At 32.7% G+C, this 14356-nt stretch overlaps 1 protein-coding gene across 1 annotated transcript; it reads right to left on the bottom strand.

The window, feature by feature from the left end:
* Nucleotides 1-424: 424 nt before the first annotated feature.
* Nucleotides 425-1886, bottom strand: LOC132803566 (uncharacterized). Its single transcript, XM_060816789.1, has 4 exons — nucleotides 1671-1886; nucleotides 1332-1628; nucleotides 578-721; nucleotides 425-496 (listed from the first exon to the last, which is right to left on the bottom strand). The coding sequence occupies exons 1-4, from the start codon at nucleotides 1884-1886 to the stop codon at nucleotides 425-427; spliced, it is 729 nt and encodes a 242-aa protein (XP_060672772.1).
* Nucleotides 1887-14356: the final 12470 nt, after the last annotated feature.

Genomic DNA, 14356 nt, shown 5'->3' with positions numbered 1-14356 from the left:
TGCTGCATTGGACCATGACATTGGCAAGCCATACATCTTTTGGCATATTTAATGCATTCAGATGAGATAGTCAACCATTAATAGTCGTGTCCCCTTATCACCCATCTCATTTTTTTTGCTGCTTGATGCGCACCATAGATACCCTCATACACCTCAGTTATCACTCACATTGGTTCATGTTTTCCCAAGCATTTCAAAAGTAAGTCACCCTAGTCTTTCTTATATAGCAGCTTGTAAAACAAGACATATTGGACTGCTCTTAGGCGAGTCTTTCTATCATTTTTTCCACTGGAATTCTCCTGATATTTTACCAATGGAAATCTCTAGTCATTTTCATCCATCTCCACACAAAAGATATCTCTAGTCGTGAATCTTTCCATCAACATTGAGAGGCTCATCTTCCGTATACTTCAACATTGAGTCGTCAATTATTTCCACTGTAGACTCCCAGTTCTTTCAAAATTTCCAAGTCGATGATCAAAGCTTCATATTCGACCTGATTATTTGAATATTCAAAAGCAAGTTGGAATGAAAACTATGTTTTTTTCCCTTTTGGGGACTCAATTACAACTCTTACCCTTACCAAAGTTTGTGTCTGTGATCCATCGAAACTCAATTTCCAAGGTGTAAGGAAAATTGAAGTTATCTCTACTGGATCCATCTCACTTTCCAAAATTGAAGTTATGTCTTTTTCCCTTTTAGTGCTTTTTGGGACACATACCTAAATACAAATTCTAACAATGCTATTGTCCACTTTCCAATTTATCTTCTAATAATTGGTTTCCACAGCATATTCTTGATTAAGTCAGTTTGAGAAATAATAAACAACACAATCGGTAACATGTAGTATTATAACTTTATTATTACAAAATACAATGGTCAAGAATAACTTCTCTATAGGAAAGTACTTCAACTCATTTGGCGTGAGAATTCTACTAAAGTAATATACAACCTGCTCTTTTTTGAGTTCATTATCCTGGGCCAGCAGACATCCAATGGAATTTTCTGTAGCCCCAAAAAAATAAAGTTTGAGCAGCTGATTCTTACATGAAGACATTATGACAGATGGTTTTGCCAGCTATTCTTTTATTTGATCAAATGTCTTCTGGTCATGACTTTCCCATTTAAATTCCTTTTCATCCTTCAACTTCAGTAAGGCTGAGAAAGTTTGGATTTTCCTAGATGTGTTAAAGATAAATCTTCTAAGGAAGTTGATCTTTCCAATAAGGCTTTGCAGTTCCACGGTGATTTGGCTTTCAAATTGCCTAAGCCTTATTTTTGTCAACCTCGATGCCTCTTTGATGGACTAGAAAACCTAGAAAATTTCTTACAAAGACACCAAATGCACATTTCAGGGGATTCATCTTCAATTGTGTTTCATTCATCTGCTCGAATGCCTTTCTCAAATAAACCACATGATCTTTCATGGCATCCGACTTCACTATGACATCATCAATATAGACATTCAAAAGATGCCCAATCATAGCATGGAAGATTGCATTCATAGCTCTCTGGCATGTAGCTCCTACATTCTTCGGACTGAACAATATGATGACCCATTCAAATGTTCCTATCGCACCTAGGCACCTAAAAGATGTCTTTGGCACATCTTCTTCTGCAATGAAAATCTAATCACATCCAGAATGTCCATCCATGAAGGAAAGAATTACATGCTTGGCAGCCCCATCCACAAGTAAATCAACCATGGGCATAGGTATAGCCAAATTCAAATTTTGGAAATCAATACATACTTCGAGCTTTTCATTCTTCTTCATTACTCGGACTACATTAGATAACCACTCTACATATCGAGCTATCCCGATGAAGCCAGCCTTAATTAACCTTTTAATGTCTTCTTTCACCTTAAATGTGACCTCTGGTGACATCTTCCGTGGTGGCTATTTATGTGGCCAAAATCCTTCCTTGATTGGCAAATTGTGTTCTACTAAATTTTTGTCCAAGCCAGGCATCTCATGGTAGTCCCATGCAAAACAGTCTTTGAACCTCTTCAAAAGATTAATAACTTTGTCTCATAAATTAGCTTCCAATAAGCCACTTACAGATGTTGGCCAAGGATCCTCATTAATTACCTAGTTTATTTCTATCAGTGGATCCTGAACCTCAGCCTTGGAGTCATCCATTTTAACCGGTGCCAATCAAATCTCATCAAAGATGGACTTATTATCAACCTTAGAATCATCCTCCATAATACATTCGGCCAAGTCAATGGCTAAATTATTTTTCAACTCCTTCTTCTATCATGTACGCCATTAATTGCTTGATGGCGGTTTGAATTGCCACCATTTTGTCATCCTCATTTTGGTCTATATTCATTGAGGGCTGTTCATGTTCAACTCTAATATTCAGGCAATTGTTGGTCAAGCTAGCTCATCCCCAACCTCTTTTGTCATTTTGCACAGCCATTTGATATCTTTCCAGGTTGTAACCCCCACAGGGTAGCCTTATTTATCACTGCCAAAAAATTGCATGAGGCCAACTTCATCCTCATAGTACCAAGCTTTGACTGCATTGGTACTAATTAAGAAAGATCGACTAATCGCCTGAACCACCTTAACCTCCTCACCATTCCAAATCCACACAGCATGATGTAAAGAAGACGACATACACAAACTTGTATGGATCCAGTCACGACCAAATAAAGCATTATAGCTGGATTTGGATTCTACCACAAAAAATGCAGTCATGATAGACTTGTCCTCCAAAATAATCTCTATCAGAAAAGTACATTTTGCTTTTATGACCCCTCCTTGGAAGTTGCTAACTGTTAACTCAATTGGGAAGAGGTCATGTTTGCTTTTAAATAACTTGGCCAACATGGAGGCAGGTAAAATGTTTATCACGAATCCATTGTCCACCAAAACCCTATTTATAGGCATTCCATCAAAATAAGCATTAATATAAAGAGGCTTTAAATGTTGTCCCATTCTTTCAGCTAGTTTCTTCAAAATCATCTCTTAAGGCCGAGAATGGTCTAACTCCTTTCTTAAAGGCTCAGTATTCTCTACAATCTTTGCCATGACATCTCCATCTTCCACGACAACTTCTTCAATCATGCTTGCTTGGTGATGGTGAGCTTCAAATGCTAGTGGTAAGACAATGACCATATTACAAGTCACTTCATCAATGGTTCAAAATTTGACTGCCAACTTCTTGTTGTTTGAAGAATCAACCATGTCTTCCTTCATAAGGTTATCATCCAAATTCATTATACATGAGATAGCTTCAACACTTTGTTTCCTAACCCATACCATAGATTCTTACTTCATTCTAGTAGGGCCAGCTTTTGATGAGACAGTAACCTTTTCAATCATGACTTGGGCCATCTTCTTCAAATCTTCTGGCCTATATTCAATTCCACATACATGTGATTCTAATTCCTTTAGTATATTATCATCTTTTTTTATTTTTAAGTTGGGTTAGTATTGTCACTAACTTTTTTTTTGTGGCTTTCTCATGAGTATTTGCTTCTTATGCCAGTCTTTTTGCCGCATCATGCTGCCATTGCATCTGTCTCTTCTGAGTCTTGGTGAGCAGCTAATAAAACTTATATTCCTTATAGGACCAGCAGCCTATTTCTATAATTGGTGGTCGGAATGTCTTTGGCTTCTCATGTTTTTGAAAAATCAATTTTATTCGATTATCCCTAGAAAAGGTACTTAGAGCTTGGAACCAAATTACCCTCCTTTGGTGTTGACAGTTCAGCTTTTAATGTCCATCTCGTACTTTTGATCCTAAGCATAGGATCATTAACTTGTGACTATGAGGTTCATAGTTCTATGGTGGTGACTTTAACACATTCAACTCATATATCTCTACAGGTTGCCTTTTTTCCCATCTTCAACCTCATGTTTGCAATGGGTACAAAGCACCTTAGTTAGTGATTTGGCCTTTTTAGGTGAATACTCCTTTCTAGGTTTGGTCTTCTTTTTCCAAAATCTACCAGATGAAGACTATCCTAGCTCAACCTTGACTCTAGGTTTGGTCAAATCTGAAATTTTAGCCAAAATCATGTTCACTTCAGCCGATGGGAAATGATTGCTATCAACTTCCATTACATCTTTCCTTTTTTCGAAAACTTTATGGTGCCATTGGCAATTAGTGCTTGGATTGTATTTCGGAATACCACATAATGAACAATTTGATGCATCCACATACCATGTCACTTGCAATATGGTTTCTTTTTCATCTCTTCTACTTTGGCAAAACATGGCCATTAGGTAATTTAATTACCTTATTGATCAATAAATGGTCAAAAATTTGGTCAACCTTAAAGATTTCGAAACTATAGACTTTCTCTAGCTTAAGCTGATTCCTTTTCGTATCCATGACTAATTGAGAAATTCTTTGGTTCCTTATTGGTGTGACTAAAGCTTTACATACGTATGGCCTAGTGACAGGACCCACCTCGGGAACCCTTCCTAGATCTCCCAGGTGGTCTCGCCTAGTGAAGTCCCATTGGACAATCCCTAAAAGATATCCAATGGAACTCCATTTAAAATGTGGACAACGAACATATGAATTATTAATAATACCTCAAAATATAAATATAATTAAATCCACAATAACACAAAGTCCACAACCGGCCTATTGTACCACAGGCATAACTATACACATAAGCAATATGGTCTTTACTGAGTCCAAAATTTAAATCAGAGCATCTTAAGAGCGTTAACAAAGTTTACAAGTACACGTAAGTAATAATGAGTCCAGAAAGATAAGGATAAAATAAAGAAAAAATAAATATTGCTGCTATGGTGGAAGGAACGAAGTAATAAATGGTGCGTGAGATAGACTGCTACTAATTGCCTATATCTAAAGGAACAAATTTAAAACAAATAAAATGTGAGATCAAAAAAATCAGTGAGTGGCATATTATAGTAGAAAAATAATAATTTATTTTCGTAAAATATTTCTCTCAAGACCTTTCATTTCCACTCGTTTGAAAATTTTCCCGTTTAAAAATCATTTCGTAAAATCCAAACTTGTACCCCAATTCAATATCATGAAATGGATGCTCAAAAGGTATTAGGTGAACAATCAACATAATATTATAAAATGTCTTAATCAAGATGTAAAAATTAAGCGTAAATATTAGAAACGCAGTTCCACAAAATATTTATGAAAGTGCAGTAGTAATCTCATTATTTGAAAACCAACAATATGCTCAAAACATTTACAATCTACCATTCGATGTATCAAACTGTAAACCATGGGATATATCCACCTCATGATCCTTAATATACGAAAGGCATCATGGAAATAGTAAACCATCGAGACGTACCCAATCTTACGGTCCGTGGCAATAAATAACATATGGGATGAACCCAATCTCACGGTACCATGGCAATAATAAACTTGCGGAATAAACCCAACCTAATAGTCCATGGCAATAAATAACCTATGGGATGAACCCAACCTCACAATACTGTGACAATAAATAAACCTATGGGATAAACTCAACCTCACGGTATTGTGGCAATAAAGAAACCTGTGAGATAAATCCAACCTCATGGTCCGTGGTAACAAATAACCTGTGGGATGAACCCAACCTCACAATACGGTGGCAATAAATAAACTTGTGGGATAAACCCAACCTCATGATCCGTGGCAATAAATAACATATGGGATGAACTCAACCTCACAGAACCGTGGCAAATTTAGTGCGCTGTAGTATAACACTGAACTGAAAACCCAACCTCATGATCCGTGCTAATAAATAACCTCTGCGATGAACCCAACCTCACAGAACCGTGGCAAACTTAGCGCGCTATAATATAACACTGAACCGAAACTCTGATACTATATGGTACATCAATTAGAAATAACCATCACAATATCCTTAAAACAATATTGCAAGGTCATATATACTTTTCTAATAATATTGTATCATAAATCATAATTTAATATTTAAATTCAACAGCTTATTTAAATATTTCAAATTTTCAAATCATCATTTTATACTAAAATCGAAAAATACCACAATGAAATATATACACTATAAACCAATTTTAAGCACATAAAATTATAAAATATTTGAACATGCTTAAAATTATATAAATTTTAAATATGCTTTTCAAATCAATTATTTTCCCAAGTGATTTAAAACCTCAATTCAAATACCAAGATATTTAAATACCACAAGTTTATTTATGAAGTCATTAGAATTAGAAACGATTTAAAATATTGTCAAACATCACATAAAATTATAACTCAAATATATAAAAGCAGATATTTATATATGCATAAACCAAACATTTCAATCAAATGGTATATACGTAAAATATTGAAACCACATATATATTATATTATATACCCAAAATATTTTAAAATGATATAACCACTCACAGTATTGCAGATGCTCACTCATGCTCCCCTGCAGGACCGCCTCCAGACTCAACACGAGTGTATGTAATATAATAAAATATTTCTCAGGCTCCAATAACTAAACTAAAGACACTTGTATGAACCAAATGACTTAAAATAATTTATACCACTAAAAATTTCATAAATTGGATATCAAACGGTCCAATTCTATTGTATACCCTTAGGACCCGATACTCAAAATTGGGGCTTTTGACCCGAAGACTAATCTTTCAAAATTAAACCTTCTAATGGGTCCTAATAATATCCAATTTCACTAATCCAACTCCAATTTTAACCAATTTGACTAATTTTATGCAAATACAGTTCTAATTTATTCGATACTTAACTAATTGATCCAAAAATGGAAAAATTATCAAACGACCTTCAAAATTCACAAAATTTATATCCACAGAAAGCCCAAGAGACAAGGAACATGATGATATGCTCACCTCGGTCCAAAACTTCCTCCGGTGACCCAAAAACTTAGTTGAAGCTTCGATCGAACTTCCCGTTGTTGTATCTCTCAAACGGTGAGGAATCTGGGCAAAACAACCACAGAAATAAGTTCAGAGGGTCCAAAAATGGTAGGATAGGTGTACGGATTGGCTTGAAACAGCCAAAAAATATGAAAATCAGGCGACCCACCTTGTAAACCGTCGCCAAATTCTCCGGCCAAATCCCGGCGTGTCCGGCTGCAGTTCTCTGTGAAATTTCACGACCGAGCTCCCCTTCACGTGGGCTTCCTCACTAGCTGGTGCATGTAAGATATTGGTGACCATAATGGCAAAAACATCGGTGACCCAATTCGAAGTTAAATGGGTTTGAAACGATCCCGTTCAGATCCACCAGTATGGGGAGGAATTTCTTGGGTTTTGAGGATGAAATGGATATTTTGGGATTTGTTTCTTGTTTGACACACTTACTGAGGCTTATATAAAGATTTGGATCACTAATACACAAAAATTGGGAATTGGTTTGGACACTGATATAAAACTTATGCTTTAAACTTTTCAGAACCATAATTTTTTATCCGTGACTTAGAATTTTGTGTGCCATCAGTCTATAAACTCGTATCAACGAGATCTATACAATGGTAACTCAGTTAAGCCAAAAATATTGACCATTGAAAAAAGTCAACTTGGACCCACATATTGTTTACTTGGTCAAACTTGATCAAACTTAGCCAAACTTGGTCAAACCTATTGAAACATGTGTATTTTGGTACGAGCTATTACACCTAGTGACCACTACTTCAGTTTTGTCAATTTCAACAGCAGCATCTCAATTTGTTGGTCATCATCCTCGACCGAGTAAATCACAATATTTAGGTGATGAGAATCCGTCCGTACATGTGTAAACAACAACTGCTAAGGGATAGGTTTGATAATTTATGAACATGATTGAGCTCACCAAGAGGCCATAAAATCATGTCAAGGCAAAAGTAAAGATGTCCAAACACACACATCATTTGCACACACACTTAAATTTTGGCCAAATTTCATTGTTTTGGCATTGGAAAGGAGTTATCTTGTCATCCAAGCAAGGTTTGATCATTCTAATCAAAGGCAACGTGTGGGGACCAGTTCTAATCCTATTTGATATCTTACATGGCATATTGGATCTGATTTGGAGCTTAAGCCAATTGGTGATTAGATAAAAACAGGTTATTTGGAAAGTTGGTAAACTACTTTCCTAATCTAAAATTTGACTTTTATTTTAGGAAATAGTATTTTATTTTATTCTTTTATTTAATTATTTACTGAACAAATTAATTTAGGAAGGTTGATATTTTAATATTTTGATTGTAAATTAATTAATTCTTATTTCAAAATTAAGGAATTAATTAATCTAAATTAGTTTAGGAAAGGACTTGGAAAATTTAGCTATTACCTATTATGAAGCAATGTTGGCCGAATTTGACATAGTGTTTTTAGGGTTTTATTTTTGTCACTCAAACCTTTTTAAAGGCTTATTTTCTAAATAATATTCAGATCATCATTCATACAGAAAATTACTTGTAAGAAAGAATTCTCTTTGTTTTCTTAGAACACATAGAACTCCATTAAAGAATTATTGTTCTAGTTTGACTTATCAATAGGATAATCTATAATCTATTTGTAGCATCTTCAACTTATACCAAGGTTTCTATTTACAAGTTGAGTAAAGATCAAGATGATCATTAGAACTTGCACTTAACTAAGATATGGGCTAATATAATACGGGTTTATGAGCAAGTTGACATAGATTCGTATCATTAGGTCTCTGTAGTGTGAACCCAGAGATGAATTCTTCCTCTGATACTCTTCCCTTAGAATACTTTCGTACCTAGATGCTTGAGAGACTAACTCGAACAAATCATAGAACTTTGTCCCTTCAAACTTCTTTTAAAGCTTGTAACTTAGTCTGTCTTGAGCTAGCTTCACAAACTATTTCTCTGGTATGTCCAAATGACATATGATCATTGCCCTCTTGAACTAGGCAATGAAATTCTCCATTGATTCTCCTTCCATCTAACGCAAATGTGATAAATCAGCCATTGAAATCTCCGGCTCAATCTTGTAAAATTGCTCATGGAATTTCTAGTCTAACTTTTGCCAAGTATAAATCAAATTTGATTGCACGTTGATGTACCAAGAGAAAGTAGAAGCTATCAAAGAATTTACAAATAAGAGAAGCTTCAAAAAGTCATTGGCCGTAGCTTCTCTACACTAGATAGTGTAGTGGCCTATATGCTCCACAATGGACTAATTCTCTTCACCTAGAAAATAAAGTGAATTTAGGAAACCTAAATCCTCTTGGACATTCTATCCAATCAATGGTCTCAAGATAAGGCCTTCTGTAAGATGGTTGACTAGTCAACTCTTCTGAATACAAGATCAATTATCTCTTGGATGATGATCTCAACAGCCTCCTTATCCATGCCATAGCCATTGTTCATCCAATTCCGAACATTATGTCAATGTCTCCATACCAGGCCATGGTAGTCGACTTGATAGTAATGGTCTTCATTCTGGCCATATGGAAAGTTTTGGCCTTATTGTTCAGCATGCCCTCCGCCATGTCCTTAATTCTGGACGGGTCGGAAAACATGGAGTTGAAAGTCTACCCTTTCTTTATGAACATTATTTGCGATCTAAGGGGCTCATACGCCATACGGTGGGGCTTGAAAAGCCCGTACTGCATAAAGTACAGCCTGAGGAACTTGTACAATATGCTTTTCTCGACCATTTCTAACATTTTGGCCTTGGTTTTCAGTTGGTCCTCCACTATGAATTAGGTTCTGAGATGCTGGGGGAATATAAGGTTGGACTTTTCTTTCTGGCGTGACCGTCCTTGTCATTCTGGTGTGACTGTTTTCCCATCATTTCCATTCATTGTAGCCAGAACCGATTGTGCATCGATCCTTGATGTATTACCTTCTGGTACGATCGAAAAGGCCTGCACCTGTTCTTCCTAACCAGTAAATGGCCTTGTGCCAGTCAACGAGGCTTGGGTAACCAGCAATTGTTGATGTAACAAATCCAAAATGCCTTCTATCGTTAATTTCTAACCCTCTTAGAATCATTGCTAGGTCTCCTGGAATGCTTCTATCTTCCTTTGACCCTCCTTTAAATCTTGGGATAGCTTCCAGATCGACTCCTGCATGGATATCTCCATCGAGTCCTACATCTTGCTAGCTCCTTCCTCTTTATTGTTAGAACGGATGTCAGACTTCTGAGACATTAATCGAATCTGAACCATTGTCCTCAGTTTAAATCTTAATTATCCCATCAGGCATGCCAAAAAGATATGTTGGAAAATTATTGGAAATTTTTCAACAATCTGTTGTCTCTTAAATATGCGGGTGTGCCACTTCAAACCTGCAACAGTTCAAAGAACAAAAAATGTACGCCAAGATGTGCCACTTCAAACTTGCAACCAAAAAAAAAAAATATGTGCTCCAAGGTGTGCCACCTCAAACCTGCAACAATTAAAAAAAAAAAAACAAAGAAAAATATGCCAAGGTGTGCAACTTTAAACTTTTAATGGTTTAAAGAAAGAAAAAAAAAATATACTCTAATTGAAGCAAACTACTCAGGCAATTATATTGATTATTGAAGAACAAAATAATCATTAAGTTCAATTGCCTTAATGATTAAAGGAATTTAAAAAATAAAATTTCGATTAAGAACAATAAACTAATGAAAGTAAATTCTAAAAAAGAAATAAAGTAGATAGTCTAGAATCTTGTAGTTATATGTAGAGAGGTGTCCTCAATGAGCAAATGAAGCTTCAATATATAGGCAAGGAGCTTTTCAATATACTTATCGTATTTTCGATGTAGGACTTTTCACTTTGCATTTATTTAACAAATCTCATTTATACTTGTGACTATTCAAAGCTTTTGCTTCTAAATCATATGGCACAATCCATTTTTCTTCAATATCTAACCCTATTTTTATCCAATAATTAAAATAATATTTGAATAATAAAATATTAAATTAATAAAAAATGCTTGAACCATGATTTGGAAAAGATAAGGTTTTTTTCACAATTCTAAAAGAACTCTATGTAATATCGTTCTTTGCACACTACTATTTAAATATATAACAAATATAAAATAATTTATACAATACTTTTAATATTTAAAATATTCATAATTCATACAGTCTTAACTAACCAAAAAAAATACAATTGCTTACAAATCAAACGCCATTCTTCAAAAATTCTTCATAATATTTTTTAACAAAACTGATAGTTATGGAAATTTCATAAAATTTTCTTTCCAGTTAGAACACTAGGTAATAGAAAGATGTATTCATTAGAATATTTGGTTTCAAAATTATAAACATTTCTAAAACTATTCGTTTGGTATACTTCTGAATATATTTGAAATTGTCGTATCTCAAAACATTCAGCTGCATACTTCTGAATGCAAATCAATATTTAGCCGCATATTTCTAAACATATTTGAAATATTCACATCTAAAAACATTTAATAGCATACTTCTAAATAAGTTTAACATATTCAATCACATATTTTTTAATACATTTGAAAAGTTCAATATTATACTTTTAAATACATATTTATATTTTATTAGTAAATATCCTTACTAGTAATTTAAAATAGGAGTAAAATATAAATTTATAATGAAACTGTATAGAATTCATTTAATAGTGCAACTATAACTTCTCTTTGCAAAAACGTTCATTTAGATAAGAAAGTCAGTCTTCCAAATGGTTTTAGCATTTGGTCTTTCTTTATACACCTTTAGATCAATTCAATAATTGACATTTAAAATTCAATATAGGTTTAATTGCATACAAAAGTCTATTTTAGAAAATTGAATCCTTATGAGTACTAAAGGAATTATCAATGAACATTGAAGCAATTTAAGGACTAATAGACGAAATTCTTTTGCTAAAACAATCATATTGACATGATATGTATTTAGTTTTTTTAACTTGCTTGATATTAACCTATATAATTTAACATTCTATGAACCTAGAGAAATATTAATAAATTTTTAAATTTTAGTCCTTGAAATAATCTAAAGACTCATAAAAAATGACCTGATATTAGAAAAACCATCAAATCAATCTAATAAAAGCAATCTAATAAATTAAGTTTTTATAGTAAAACCATTAGGTTAGCCTGTTATAAATTTAATTATTTAAGCTATCAACTTGATATGAACCTTGTTTATTTAACCTTCTATAAACCTAGAAAGCCATCAATAAATTTCTAAAATTTAGCCCTTGAATTGATTTAGAGGGTCAAAAAAGATGATCCAATCATAAAACTATTAAGTTAACTTGATGAACCTATATATAATATTATCTAATATATAGTTTTGATATAGTAACTAAGAACTCCATGAGAGACTTACTATATCAAATCCATATACATAACTGTATATATTATATATAACCATGCATAAATTAAATCCTTAATATCAAGATTAACGTTAGGACTTTCTTTTTTAGCCTTTGAATTGCATCAGCAGTTAAAATTTAAAATTGTATTTATTAATTGCCAAGTTTTGATAGGGTTCATTTTTTTTAAATAGGATTTTTGTATATCACTAAAATCATATTTAACTACTTTTTAAATTTTAAGTCCTAACTTTTGATACAATCCAAAAACTAATAAAAAAGGATCTAATTTTAAAAGCATCAAATTATGCTAATGTAAGCCTAACTCTATAGATATATATATATATATATATATATATATATATATCCCCTAAAAACTATATATCAGTTTATATTGGGAGGTATGATAATGTGATAAATGCTAATAATCATCACATTTCCAACTAGGTTTTAGTTTTAATTTATTAATCGAAATGTTACTCGACAATTTCCTATATTACCATATTATTCATTAAATGATGAAAGATAATTTCCCAAAAAACAATTATATATATATATATATATATATCCACACACATAGTTAATCTCAGTAAAGGTCACCTTATTTTATTAAATTAGAGTTCACTATTGATAATCATTTAATTATATTAAGAGGCAGGATTTAACATTCAAAAAATGATCAAATATAAATTTAGTAACATAGTAAAATTGTATTTAGAAAAAATGAACTTTGTTAAAATACAGTAATTAATAAATGTAATTTTAAATATCAACTCTTAATGAGATTAAGAGTTAAAAAAAAAAAAAAAAAAAAAAAGATCTCATGTTAGTCCTCCTATTGAGGACCTTATTTGAACCTAGCTATTTATATATATATATATATATATGTGCAGTCAATCTTTTATTAGATCACTTAATAATATTATACTAAATATCTATTAGATCAATTGTTTAGATTTAATTTTAAACATAAGCAATTAAATTAAACAAACTCAAGCAAATTAAACTGTTCCAATTAGAAATCTTAGTATGATACTATCAGCCCAATATGATAAAAACTTGTTCCATGTATCTATGTATATTTTCCAAATAACTCAGTTTGTAAAATGCAGTTCAAACTTATAAAGTTCTAGGGGATTTTTTTTTTTTTAATAATTTCCAATTTTTATACTTGTTAGCTTTTTACCAAGATTTAATTATCTTTAGTTAAATTTTAAGGCAAAACTATGAACAAATTAATCACTTTTAAGAAACACAAATATAGGCATCCAATTTGTATCATTCTGTAATTTACCATTTATTGTTTAAAACAATTATTTGAAATATTAATACGTTAATTATAATCGAAAGATTCCAAATCCAAAGGCAGGGTGGTTGGTTTTGCATCTTTCCACATCATATTATTAATTATGCATGATATCATATTATTAATTTCCCTTTCTGACATGTCCTTTACCAGAGAGGAAAATGATACTTTCTATGCCAATATTGCTGGTAATCAAGCATCCTTTTTAAATCCAAATTTTCATCACCAAATTTGATATGGAGAATACCCACAGCTTGAACATGGAGCATAATTTAGAGGGAAGCCTGGCTAAAATATTAATTTACAAGTTCTTGACCAAAAGCAAATTTGTTTTTAAAACAATTAATCGAAAAGGAATATATAAAATTAATTGAAAAAGCATATATAAAACTAACATAATACTTTTTTAAAAAAGGAATACAATACTTAATTTAGCTAGTGTGGGAATACCCCTAATCAAACCCTTTACTATTTATGTTATAATCTATTCATTATACCATATATTATATGTATGAGAGAGTGGATGACCATGATAAGGCAATTGACATTGCCATAAAGGACCCTCAAAATCTTACAATATTACTGCAATAGGGAACATAGGATTCCATTAGTGAGCCTAATGAAATCTTTTTTATAATAAAATATAAAATAAAATAATGTTTGAGTATTATATGTATATAGCTCATGTCCTCCATTCTTGTACGACTATGCTGCTGGGTAATACATCAGCAGGAGAGAACGAAATTCACCAAAAATGTATAATATAAGTTTCGGGCCGTGTTTGTTTGCTATTTGGATCTGGTTAGGTGC

Source organism: Ziziphus jujuba, chromosome 4 (assembly GCF_031755915.1).
Source record: "Ziziphus jujuba cultivar Dongzao chromosome 4, ASM3175591v1".
In the NCBI taxonomy this organism is placed as follows: domain Eukaryota; kingdom Viridiplantae; phylum Streptophyta; class Magnoliopsida; order Rosales; family Rhamnaceae; genus Ziziphus; species Ziziphus jujuba.
The sequence above is the reverse complement of the archived record's forward strand: the minus strand, read 5'-3'. Positions and strand labels throughout refer to the sequence as shown.